At 38.8% G+C, this 13,163-nt stretch overlaps 1 protein-coding gene across 1 annotated transcript in view; it reads right to left on the bottom strand.

The window, feature by feature from the left end:
* The window catches only part of PPA2 (inorganic pyrophosphatase 2), a 33,158-nt gene that overhangs the window by 1,948 nt on the left and 18,047 nt on the right, over positions 1-13,163 (bottom strand). The window contains exons 8-10 of the mRNA XM_015861451.1: positions 6,645-6,772; positions 4,777-4,862; positions 3,244-3,313 (exon numbers count right to left, since the gene is read on the bottom strand). Coding sequence (XP_015716937.1) covers positions 3,244-3,313; positions 4,777-4,862; positions 6,645-6,772 — 284 coding nt within the window. The remainder of the gene's footprint in view (positions 1-3,243; positions 3,314-4,776; positions 4,863-6,644; positions 6,773-13,163) is intronic.

Raw genomic sequence — 13,163 nt, 5'->3', positions numbered from 1 at the left:
GGAAGTTTTTTAAATTATCAGGAAAAGTCAAATATTTTTCCCTGTAAGAAATTTTTCTGCATTTTAATCAAAAGATACCTTATCCAGCAAAGCTATCTTAGTTCATTTTCTCTCCAGCATTATAAAGGAGGAATTATGTGCTAAGTCTGAGAAACTGCACTACTAACTATATATAGATCGCCTTGGAGATTTTCCAACTTCAAAAGTCCTCAGCGGCTTCTTCTCAAAGCAAATGAGCAAGCGGTTCTCGGGATTAATGTTAAACAAAGGTTTGGCTGTCCCGGTCAGTTTTACAGATGGCAACACTTAAAAGCCTGAAATAAACAGTACAACTTAGAGCTAACACGTTCAGCTACAAAGCTCTGCTCCTCCTGGGTTTAGTTTTCAACACGCACTAACACTGAAGCTGAGAAAGATGAAACAATTTTCAGATGTGAAGAAACAGCAGAAATTTTCATCACCTGGAGTGTTACTACCCAAGTGGGTTTGTAGTTGCAGGGGGACAGTATAATTTTGGCTGGTTCAAACATTCTGTATGTTCCCACATGCACAGATCGTCTTCTGATCTCTTTGGAACTGACTGGACATGGCAACTTCAGCAGCTGCAGTCATTCCTAATTTGCCATCACTACAGATGGCAGCCCCCTGTCTGTAGAACTAGCTAAACAGAACAGAAATTCCCTAAATCCAAACCATTCTAGTCCCATATCTGTAAAATAATGGAAGGTCAAGTGACAGCAAAATAAATTCTAATGATTAGAATGAGATGATCTTGGGAACTACCCCATCAAATGTACACGATAACCTGATCACAGCACGATTTGGGAAGCACTTTTTAAGGATTTATTTTGTATCTGATTCTTATCTACAGTTCTCTTGCTCACAATAAATTAATAAATAAATAAGCAAATAAATAACCTGGTTTACAATAATACTGAGCATTGAAATTTCTTTTTTGTTTAACATTCAAAATATCTGACTTAAGGCAAATACCACCCATTCAGAAACTGCATACTTATATTCTGACTGCAGAGGCAGAAGTGTAGGGAACCAACTCTCACTGCAAAAGTAAGCTCAGAAATTTTGCAAAAACCAAAGTATGTTTCTTACTGTACTTGCAGATAAAATCTCTACCTCAACTTTTGCTCGTCTGCTTTTGTCCAGAAATTAATAAACAGGCATAAATCGGAAGGAAAAAGTATCTGCTTTCAGTTGCAAAAAACAAACAAAAAACACACTAAAAAAAAAAAAAAAAAAAAGCCAAAAAAAAAAAAAACCCAAACCAGACACAGGTGGCTTTCATTTTAAACTTCCACAGCCATTAAAATTCTGCAGCCAACACTCACGTACTTTCACTTTTGTGTGAAAGACATGAGTGCCTGACAACCAAAGTGGGCAATACAGTGGACCAGACAAAAGGATATCTGCTTAAAATGTGCAAGTCAGCTTCCCTGCTTGTATTCCGAGCTTGACTGTCCACCATTCTTACTTCAAGAGCATTTGTGCTTTTCTTAGTTACCACAGACTGGAAAATGCATGCAATAACAACAGCATTCAAAATAGCACCGCATCTATTTTCCCCATCTGAAAAGCAGAGAGAGATGGTAGCCTACAAAACCAATTAAAATGAACTCTAACTGAATGATGGAGTTTGTGATAACTTCAAGAAAACAACATTACTTAAAGAAAATAATGCCAGATGCAGAAAGGCAGGAAGTGATAACATTTGATAAAAGGGCAAGTGTTTAAAACAAGTAAGATGTTAGAATTTGACACAGAGGATCAGTTTTATAAACGAACCTTACTATTGCCTGCCTCCCCATCAAAAAGCAAAACAACAAAATACAAAACAAAACCAATAAAGACAAAATAAGACAGGAAAAAGAAGGATTTGGTGATTAATTAACCAGTGAATATTGCTGATTTGGACAGATAATTATTTCCTCCCTCAATTCAAAAGTACAAATAGCACAGAACTCAAGAGAAAAGGTCTGACACTGTTCAAACCAAGAGTACGTTTGAACTTGAAACCTGAGCTGCATTTCAATGCCCCCAAAACATGACCGTAAATTTCAAAATATACAAAAGGCAAATATTTTCTGACAGCTGTGACTGACATATCTTAAATGTCTGAACTCCAAAATCAATTTTTCTGACATTTAAAACTTAAAGTCCCATTAATCAAAACATGTACAAGTATTTGTATGTAAAGGTACTTTCGAGGAAATGTTGAAAGCACATGACACCAACAGGAAAAAGATTTGACACTTCTTTATGACTTAAACTGACTTTTCTGCACCTGATCATCTTGTTTGTTTATGACCAAAAGGCACTGAGAACAACATTCTTAGCAGAAATTGTGTTGGAATGTTACCTGCGCAGAAAACAGACATCCCATCCTTTAACATCTGAACTTCCACCACTGCTGCAACTACTAGGGCAAAACTCTGACTACACACAGCCTGAGACAGTTAGCTACCTAGAGCAGTTATGCATTTGAGCAAAACACTTGCCATGAGCACTGACACAGTCACAGCATATGCTAAATAATAATAATTTGTTTTAAAAGCAATAATTGGAGGTATTTTTCTCCATTTAAAGTCTGGAACTTTGTATAAATTCCAGCATTCAAACCAATATATTTTAAATTAGGAAAAATTCTCCTCCACTAGCATTTGCACATGAAAGCATCAAACCTGCAGGACATTTTCTTCGCCTGAACAGGAAACCTGCATGTTTTAATTTTATGTTAATATGCAAAATATGACAGGCATTCCTTACAAAACATTCAGAAAAGCACTCCCTTCTTTTACAGCAAAGCACTCAATTATGCAAGTAGACAGACAAAGGATCCCCTTAGCGATTAGGGACTACAGTCAGCTAGTCAATGAGCTCTAACACTGGGTGGTAACTCCTGGCAACGGGGGAGACAGAGAAGACAGCAGGCTAGATACAAATAGCAGTCCATCTTGCTATTCGGGATCAGAAGAAAAAAACAACACATCAGAACAGTAATGAACCTGCCAGAAAATACAACTGAAGCACTGCAATAGAAGTTTTCTGTTAAGATGCTTACACTTACCCACAACATTTGTGTGTCTCCTTTTAATTAATACCTTAATTTTTTATTTAATTAGGGACCACATCAGTGTAGGTATCTTACTTCAGTTTTGGAGCTCTGAGTTTTCTTTTTCTATTTATCACTTTTTTATAAGGGTGAAATAAAGTAACTATTGTCCTTACCGACTGCACAATTGACCGAGCCTCCTCCTCACTGCAACAAAAAGGGCTGCCACTCACTAGAGCATTTGTGCTGAAAAATAAAAATTCAAGAAATGTTTTAGCAATCAATAGAAAAGAGACAACACACAATTAGTACCTATGGGAAAAAAAAACAAAACAACAGAACATCTTCACATATAGAGCTCAGAAATGTATGGCTCATGAAATGAGGAAGCCAGAAATGCAAAGCAACAAGTAACACTAGAAGGGAATGAGAGTTTCTCTGAGTTTGGTTTTTTTTAGGCTATAAATTCTACACTAATATAAGCAGTACTCACACTTACTTCTGGCAGCTCACTTGGGTACAGTTCAGAGGACTGCAGTTAATAAACTAAATCCCCTTGAAAAGTCAACAGAGAAATTGGCATTTCTACAGGGAGCTGAATACCACCTAGATGGCTAGCAGTGATGGCATGAATTACCCCTTGTCTTTCGTGCTTTAAAGGATGGCCAAATTCTACAGCACCACACTCATATATTACAGTAAACTGCCTGCAGCATATAGCAAGGAGAAAGAATTTAAACAAAAAGCAGGTCAAAATTCTGCTTTTACGTAAAGCAGCAGGTATCAGTACTACCATAATGCAGACACAACTTCGGGGCCAACTATTTTTCAGACAAGTTTCTCTGCAGACTATGAATATGTATCTGTTCACGCCAGAAGTGAGTTTGGATATGAGTTTTTAGGTTGTTAAACAACAAATGGCACTAATTCTCAAAGCAGGACTGAGTTTTCAGTTATTTTTAAACTACATCAACAAAAAGCTCAAAGTGGCCCTGAAACAACCAGGACCCAAAGCCTGAATTTTACCTGTAATATTCTTGTAGTCCTACAGCAGAACCAACACATGTTAAATGCTCAGTCACTCAAAAGTCACATTTTGCCAACAAAGTATAAGAGGACATGGCCTCCCCCATAGCCTTTGCCCTCTGATTTAGCTAAAGGTAATCCACAGCCCTTGAAAAGCATAAGGCTAGATAGCTCTCTACTATTCAAGGCTACTGGTGCCAAAAATGCCAATGCAAGCCAGCTTGGAAAGCTTAATGAAGTTCACTTTAATTTTGATGAGGCCAACGGCTGGTAATGAGCAATCATGTGGCAGTTCAGAGAACAACTAAATAAAACTATTTATCCTAAGTTGCAAAAGAACATCACAGCAATGCAGCACAGAATGACAGAATAAATGGTGGCAAGATCTGCATGGGATTGTGAGAATCTCCCAAAATGACATCAAACACTCCAAGGCCATTATTAGTAAGTTTACATAATCTCTGTCACCTTGACATAACCAAAAAATTACTAGGGCCACTTACAGCCAGTTGACCATTATCATACAAGGTGCAATTAGTCTACGATAGTCAGTTATCAATCAAAATCACTAGTACTGCCGTCACTTCAAAGTAAAATCTAAGCAGTTGAGGCACAGTTGCCATATGCTGAATACCAACAGCCCTAGCACAACACAAAGAAGAAAGATGTGGCTGGCTACTTACCACTTAACAGTACCTCCATCCGTTTTTTTATGAAGCAAGGCTTTCCAGCATTCATGGGTTGATTTAATAACTTCAAAAGCAAAATCCTAGTTTACATCAAGGAAAATGTTATGATTTAAAAGGTTATTAAACAGGAAAGAAAAAAAAAGACATAGAACAAGTTTATTAAGACACAGTGGTTCATGTGTTATTTTAAGGGACCTCCTTTGTGGCCTCATTAAATTTCTGGGAAATGTAACAGCATTTTTTTTATTAAAAAAACCTGAGTTTCACTATCTGTCAAATACACTGGCAACATAGTCAGGATTTTTCCCTCAGTCTGCAGCCAGAAAACAGGAAAGCTGCATGAAAAAACAAAGTCAGCACTAGATGTTAAACAGACACCTACAGCTGTAGAAAATCATACCAGGTCCTAAACAGGACTAAGTGTGTGAGATATGACTCCTCTGTTATGTGTGCACATCAGGGTCAGAGTTAAGGTTTCCCCTCTAGTAGCAAAATCTGCATTTACTTCATTAATTGCTCAACCATACACTTAAGCATTTGCGACAAACAATGTAACGTTGTCAGCTGCTTAACAATTTTTGTTTGTTTAAAAAGAAAAGTAATATGAGGAGGGGAGGGGGGAATTAAAAAGCCTTAAAAAAAATAAAATTAAAAAGCCCCGTGTTCAGATGATGGTATCTAGACTGAGCAGCACAAATCTGCCAACAGAACACACATTTCCTAACAAGGAGTGACTTGGCAAAATGCCACTGGAACATTGTGAACTTCACCAGAGCTGCTGGAGCGCAGCCACGGCTGCCTCACCACATCCTGGGTCTCTAGAAATGCTTGAGAATTATTCAAGTGCTCCAAACCAGCTATGTCAGGGCATTTACTGCCTTGAGCCTGAACTCTGATGGCCTGACAGGGACATACCCCCATTAAACTGTCGCTACAGTAGAATTACAGAGCAGGAGAATTTGAAAGAGTAGCTCCTGGGAGAACAAGTGAGAGATCACGTTATCCATCCTTACAACTCTACATTTGATTGATTTAAAAGACAGCTTTAGTGCAGAGGGGAGTTGGAGCATCTCTTTAAACAGACAAAACACGCAAAGCTGCCTGTGCTGGTTAAAAGGCATTTTACAACTTTGATAGCACACTGCAAGCTGAACTAGCTGACATGTGAACATCATTCATTAGGAACCTGTGATTCTCCTCAAAAAAAGAAAAGTCTACAGAGTGTACAGTACATGATTTGAAAAGCATTTTTACTCAGATCACACGTGATTTCCTCTGAAAAAATCCAGGCACTTTTTTACAGCAAGGTCTGCTCCCGAGCCCATTCTCCTTCCAAACTCTGGTCATTTTCCTCAAAGGATGTCTAAAAAGCCTTTCATTTTTTTCTAGAAAAGGTAAAAATATTTTTTAGCCTTCAAGCCAAAAACAGCTCAACTGTTCATAGACAGAATTACCCAGAAAAAACCTATACCTTGAGCAAATACCGAATATGAGAAAATCTGCAACCTATTGTCTATCTTGAACTACATAGCCTTGAAAAATGTCAGGAACATTTATCAATCAAGACTGAAAAAATATCTGAAAAGACAATCTGTTCACTTCTCTGACAAGCAGAAGGAAAGAGCTGTGACAAGCACTACGAACCTACACATGTATGTGTAAATCATATCAGGGATGGGTCTGAATGGATGGGTATTTTCCCTGAATAAAGACAGTAAATATCACTTATTCCTATTTGAATACCTTCATTTAAACATTCTTTTTGTTAATGCTCCTTTCTCTTTCCAATTCCAACAATTCTAGAATGTATCAAAGAGGTCACAGCACAGAAAGATCCATCTTTAACTTTGGATTATCTTCACCTTGTCTTTAAATTCTCCATTAAAAGCGAACTGATTTTCTGGTTTACCATCAGGGACTTTATAACACCGGAACCAGTCAATCGTAGCCTCAAGGTAACCTGGTTTGTGCTTCCTGACATCATCAATATCTGCAGGTTTAAAACAAACAAACAAAAGAATAAAGAAAGAATACAGACCATTTTTTTACTCACAATTTCTTTTGCATTTTTTTTTATAAGGGCTCAAAGGATTGCTAAACCATTTGATTTAATTGAGTACTTTCAAAATTATTGGGGAACTCCATTACATCAGCTATCCATAGCCGATATTTTATGATTTTGGCATCACACTAAACAGGGAAACCGGTTTCCTCCTGCTCTTCCTTAATTAAGACCCAAAGGGACAAAGAATAGAAAGGCCATAGACATGAAATGAAGATGAAAATTCCGTATTTACAGGTTTTCATCTCAATAGGCATCCTCTTGCAAAATTCAGATCAAAACTGGCAAGATTTTAAATCAACACCTCAAAACAAAATAGTCTTGACTCCTCAAAAGTTACATTAAAGGCATCTCTTTTCTCATTAATTCCATATTAAGCACATTAGATACAAAAAGGTTATGTGCCAGGAGCACTAAACGCAAACTTTGCTGATAACCCCATGGTATCTGCAAACGGCGATAAACCAGTTCTACCTTTTCCCTCTGTAGCTCTACTACACAACAGTGTAAAAGGACACATAGAGCACGTCGTCTGTGGGGCACCCTCAGGAGGCAGAAATAACAGTCTCAGTGGGTACAGAGAGAAAAAGCACTTGTACAGCAATGCTGCTTGAGGGCCATAGTGCTATGCACTTTGTGATCTTAAACACTTCCTATTTCCTTCTGCACATATCCAATTTTACCTGGATGTCCTGGGAGGCTACCACCACTCCTGTCACTTGCAGTGAGGTGGTCTTCTCCCCTGTAAGTAATCCACTCTCTGGCAAATTAACTCTCTGACATCATGTTTAAATAGAAAAGCCTTCAGTGCTATGTTTATTCATTGTGATACAAGGAATTTGTCTCTTTTGGAACCCAAGCACTTTTTTTTTTTTTTTTGCTGGTGTAGCCCTCTTTGCATTTATTTCCCTCCTACAGTCACTTCTATTGGCAATGGGAGCTGACTTGTTATTGCTGTGTGTTGTATGAGTTCTCCATCTATTTCATAACCTCTCTGCCCAATCCATCTTCTATGGAGTTATTCTCTTTCTCTGGTGTTTTGCAAGTGACTTGCTCCCTTACTGCCCCTTCCTAGCATCTCAACATTCACCACGCTGCTTGGCTGCTTCATTCTCTTCTCTCATACATACATATCTCACTTGAAGACAGCTCCTGGCTCGCAGACACTGCTGCCTTACTCACTGTAACAGATTTCCAGACGTGCTCAGTCCACTGGATTACCAGCTAGTTGTGTTCTTTTTATCTACAAGTACTTAAATGTCTTCCTAGTCTAGTCTGTGAACCCAAGCAAGGACATATCTAAAGAGAACAGCGCAAGACTTTTCCCAGTCTCTTAGTACAGACCTCTCAATTCTCCACAGACTGCTGAGAGAGATGACATTAGACATCACTGTGAGACCAAACGTGCACAGGAACACATGTTAAATACCCATAGGCATCAGATAGACACCACTCCCAAATTCCTCTGGATCATACATTATCAAAAGAATGAAGTACAAAACCTTGAAGAACTCAAGGTACATTTTTGCTTCTGCACACACTTTAATAGAGCTACGTGTTTATGGACTTAGAGTAAAACACATTTTGAACTTGGCTGCTGGCCATGTGCCTGTAGAAGATTAGGGAGTTTCACTGGCAGAATCCCAGAGAGAAAGCAAGGGCACATAAGGCTGTGCTGGAGGAACGTCTTCTAAGCTAGAAAGCACATTTCAGAGTGCAAGAACCCTTTCAGAATTGTGAGACCAACAAAAAACAAATGATTTAGAAAAGAGTCACCTTGTTCAGAGACAAGATGCTTCATTCAGGCTTTAATAAAACAACAGCTCCAATTCAAGCCAGGCTCCAGAACACGATCCTGCTCTCTCTAAGCAAGTGAACATCCTTTCTCCCACCTTGACCCCTTGCGATCTCCTCTTGCAAGGTCTGAACTCATGTTTTCTATTACTTGCTGAAAAGACAGTAGATACTGTAAAGTCTACAAAGCAAACCAGGCTGCTGCAGCAAATTCCTTGACTCCCAATGGTGGATGAACTCCAGGTTTCTGTCTCCGGACACTGCTTAAATTCAAGTGTGCTTTCTCAGACTGCTTCTCCTTTTTCTTCTGGTTCCTCTTCCAATAAACCTCTCACCTAACTCTGCCCTCTCAGTTTTTCTTACTAGGTCATTTGCCACCCATTCCCACAAAAACTGTTCAACAAAAGTGCTTTACAGTTTACTAAGTGACACGTGAGCCCACTCCTATATGTCATTCCTTATTTATAGGCTTTGTTTATGTGTGTTTAAAGGACCCAAATAACAGAATAGGCATTGGAGCAGGCTTTCATTACCTCCTTAAAACAAGGACATTGACCTTCATAGACAGAATTGTCTCTGTGAATTTCATTTTCTCACTACTGGAAAATACCTGGCCTAGGTAAAACAAATCAGGCCCATAAATCGCTGTACCATCACACAGTCCCTTAACTACTGACCACGGTATATTGTGTTTCTGAGAAATTAAGAGGGATAGTGTTGCTTATATTTCCTTGGCTCCTTCCAAACTACTCTCCAACTCTGTCGACCCTTCCCATGTTTTTTTTAATCTTACCCTATTATGATTGCTAGCTACAGAGCACCAAATGGACCTTAAGCTGTTGACTGAAAGAAAATTGTATTATAATGGGAGCTGGTGGGAAAGCTGCAGAAGAAAATACAACTAAAAAAAAAATCAATCCTGTTGCTGTGGAGTCAGCGCACAGCACAAAATACAAGGGAAAGTGCAGCTCTCCCATCACTCAACAACTACATTTTTGGTTTATTAAAAGGCACCATAGACAAGCATAAAAAACAGCCTGTACCCCACTTTCTTTGAAATTCAACCAGCATCTCTGGGGCACCAAGTGGAAGCAGAGAACAATATCTTCAGTTAACAGAAGCAAAGTAAGGTAAAATGAAATATAATAATCTGTACAGAGATTAAGTACATCAATACCTATAGAAACAAGCTGCATATTATGAGAGAGATATAAACAAATAAGAGAAATGTCTTCTCCACAGCAGACCCTGATCCACTTTTACCTTTCCCACTCATAGCAAAGAAGGCTAAGCATGAATGGAAGCAGCAAATATGTACTTGGTCAAATGTAATTTCATCTCTGCAAGCAAGCCCTCAGCATGGCAGAAGACAGAAAGGTGAAGTTCCTGCAGGCACACTTTCGGCACATCCATCCACCAGGTACTACAGGGAGACTTCTTTATACTGTCTCATACAACCATAGGTCCCATTTTTCTGGGCACCAAAGTTAAGCAACAAGGGTTAAAAAAAAATGGCTAATCATGTTAAGGGCTGCAATTTAGCCTCAATAAGAAAAATCTTGAGAGGTTGGCACAAACTACTGCTGCTAGCTTACTGTCAAAGGAGTGAGCCAATGCAAATGCAGTTCTCAATTCTATCTGGCTTTACAAAACAGAGCAACAAAAGGATTTGTACAAAACTACCATGTTTAGTATGACAGATGCTGCTTCTTGTAAGCAAAGCTAAAACAACATGCTAGCAGCAAGCTTTCTAAACAAGGTCTGTAGGAAGACAGGACATATGTTTTTAATAACATCTTATAAACATTTAAAGGAAATAGCAGCTACATTCCATATAAAGGCATTTGGTGTATTTTGTGCAGCGTGGTGTGAGGGAGTAGGAGAGGGAGCCCTAGTACAGATAATTAATTCCTTTATATTTAATGCTTACACAAATCCACACCAAAGGTTTTCAGGGCCTCTGCTGATGCTCTGCATATAAATGCACTCATATGCAAGAGCATATAACAATATCTGGAACAAAGTGTGCAACATACTTTATTTTTGCCATTTCGGGTTTGATCATGTAAGCTCAAAAAGCCAATCTTGAGTTGTATATTGGGAAAGAAGCATGACAGTGTATCACAGTTAACAACATCACTACCAGCCAATGGCAGTACAACAAAGCTGCTAGAAATCACCAACTGCTGTTGAATGTATTTGGTAATCTTTCCACTAAGCAATAGTATATAATGGTTGCTAAAATCCCAGTCCAGTAAATCACTTCAGAAATGCCATCCAGAATTGGCCCAGTTCACCTTGGGCAGGTAACACAACCTCTTGAGAATCAGACCTCTCAAAAGTTCTTTCAAATACACTTCTTTTCCAACATGAAGATGCTGCATACATTCCATGCATACAGACCAAACAGGACTCATCCTTTCTAAGCCCAATCTTGTAAAAAAAAAAATCAGATATACATGTGAATTTCAATGAATAAATTCAATCCAAATTATGCAATGAGCAGACAGGCAGCCTTTCCAGTCCAAGAATCTGCTTCTTCTCTTGGCGGGTATGCTACATTAAAGAAAAAAGCCAGGTCTATTATACTGCCAAGATTTACTGTCTCAGGGCACAGAGTGCTTTTAGGCCCTCTCCCAGACCCTTGTCTGAAGTAACATTGTTGGTCTGTTAATAACCATCTGGTTAGCAATTGCTTGAGCAGAAATACAACACAGTGCTTTCCAGGTATCACAAAGACAGACCTTACTGAACCAGATAAATACCTGAACGTGTCCCAATATTAGACTAACCAAAGGTTTCTCACATAGCTGCATCTCATGTGCAGCATGTATCAGGAGATTGTCCTTGTGCCCACCCATATTAAGTCCTATAATAGCAAACAGATTACCTTCCAAAAGTTTGTCCAAAATGACACTAAGTCTCTGCTCTCTGCACTGATGACACAGCTCCCACTGCAGCAGGTGCTGAGCATTGCTTATCATTCCTGCGTACTGTCACTATAAAGAAGAGCTTTTTACTGCTCTGCATGAAACAGGGAGTTCTAGGCAGGGATTCCAATTTAAAACAGTATTTATCCATAAATGCCTGCAGGACAAAATACAGTGGAGAGCTATGAATAAACAATGAGGACCGCTCAGAAGTTGGGACTGCTCAGTTTTAAGTTCTGTGAAGTCTCAGAAAAATCAATTGCACTTATGAGAACGATCACAATCCCTGAAGGAAAATATGCAGACTACCTGGGGTATGCTTAAAGCAGCAAGTGGAGTTAACACACTACGTGGGCTCAGGATGGGGTTTACAAGTAATCACCACTCCAGTGCCTTAGAATTATCTTTTCCAAATGTTCACTGGGGGCTGTGCACATACTGAGCTGAAAGCAAATGTGATGATTCCCTGTTCAATTCAAAACGTTTAGCAAATGATACTAAAATGACCGGACAGACTAAGAAGGCAACACTTGGTCCCCTAGGAGGCCACTACTGTAACACAGTAGCACGTCAATTATTGAGGGAGGTATCAGTTTTATCCATAGCTGCTGTTCCTTTATGCAGAAATAATTAACATCTTCAGGAAAGGGAAAAAAACACATATAAAAGGACATTTTGTATTGCCTACTCCAACAGGTTTGTTTGTTTTTAGAACAAAGAAAGATTGCTGTTAAACACTGCAAGCCAGTCATGTTGTTTTTTTAAATACTGGACTGTAACCCCAACCCTGAAAGGAAATCATGTTAAACTCAATAAATATTTCTGCATGATCTGAACCTCAGAAGGGCAGCTGTTCTTGAAATCTTGCATCTATTCTTTGATAAGAAAGCATACACACAGCAATTACAGGCGAGGGATTGCATTTAAAAAAAAGACAAACTCTTACTCCCTTGCCAAACAACCCAAAGCTAACAGCCAACACAGACCAATCATAACCTGTAGAAAAACGAACACAGTACAACCAGCCTTGTGTTTTAGAACAAAGCTACTTAATCCAGTGGTGTCAACTCTCAGTTTTACTCCTACTTGCTGGGCCCCCTTTAAATTCCCTCATCCAGTTTCCTGATGAAACTCTCAGGCATTATTAAGGAAAAAAAATATAAAAGTAAATAGAATAAAGTACAGAAATAAAATGCTAATTATTTTTCTTTAAACTATCGACAATTACTATGAAGTAATTCATCTGCCCCATGATTTTAATCAGCATCAACACCAGAGTTTCCTTTTCCTTATTTCCTCTTCTCCCCTTTTTTCCCCACAAGTATTCTCCACCTCAAAGCAACCTGCAAGAAAACTGAGGATGAAGGGCCAGGCCAGTGATACAGTTACTTTATATTCAGAAACCAAGAAAAAGATTCAGTGGTTGAGAAACACAATTCCTCAAAATTTACTGGATACCCCTACTCATAGAGAAACGCCATTCTGTGCCTTGGTGAGACCTGCCAACAAAGAACAGGCTCTGACCATGAAGACTTAATGGTACATCTGATTTTTGATCTCTTAACAGCCATTCCAGACAAAGCTCACTTAGTTCT

The sequence above is a fragment of the Coturnix japonica genome, chromosome 4 (genome assembly GCF_001577835.2).
Source record: "Coturnix japonica isolate 7356 chromosome 4, Coturnix japonica 2.1, whole genome shotgun sequence".
NCBI lineage: Eukaryota > Metazoa > Chordata > Aves > Galliformes > Phasianidae > Coturnix > Coturnix japonica.
The sequence above is the reverse complement of the archived record's forward strand: the minus strand, read 5'-3'. Positions and strand labels throughout refer to the sequence as shown.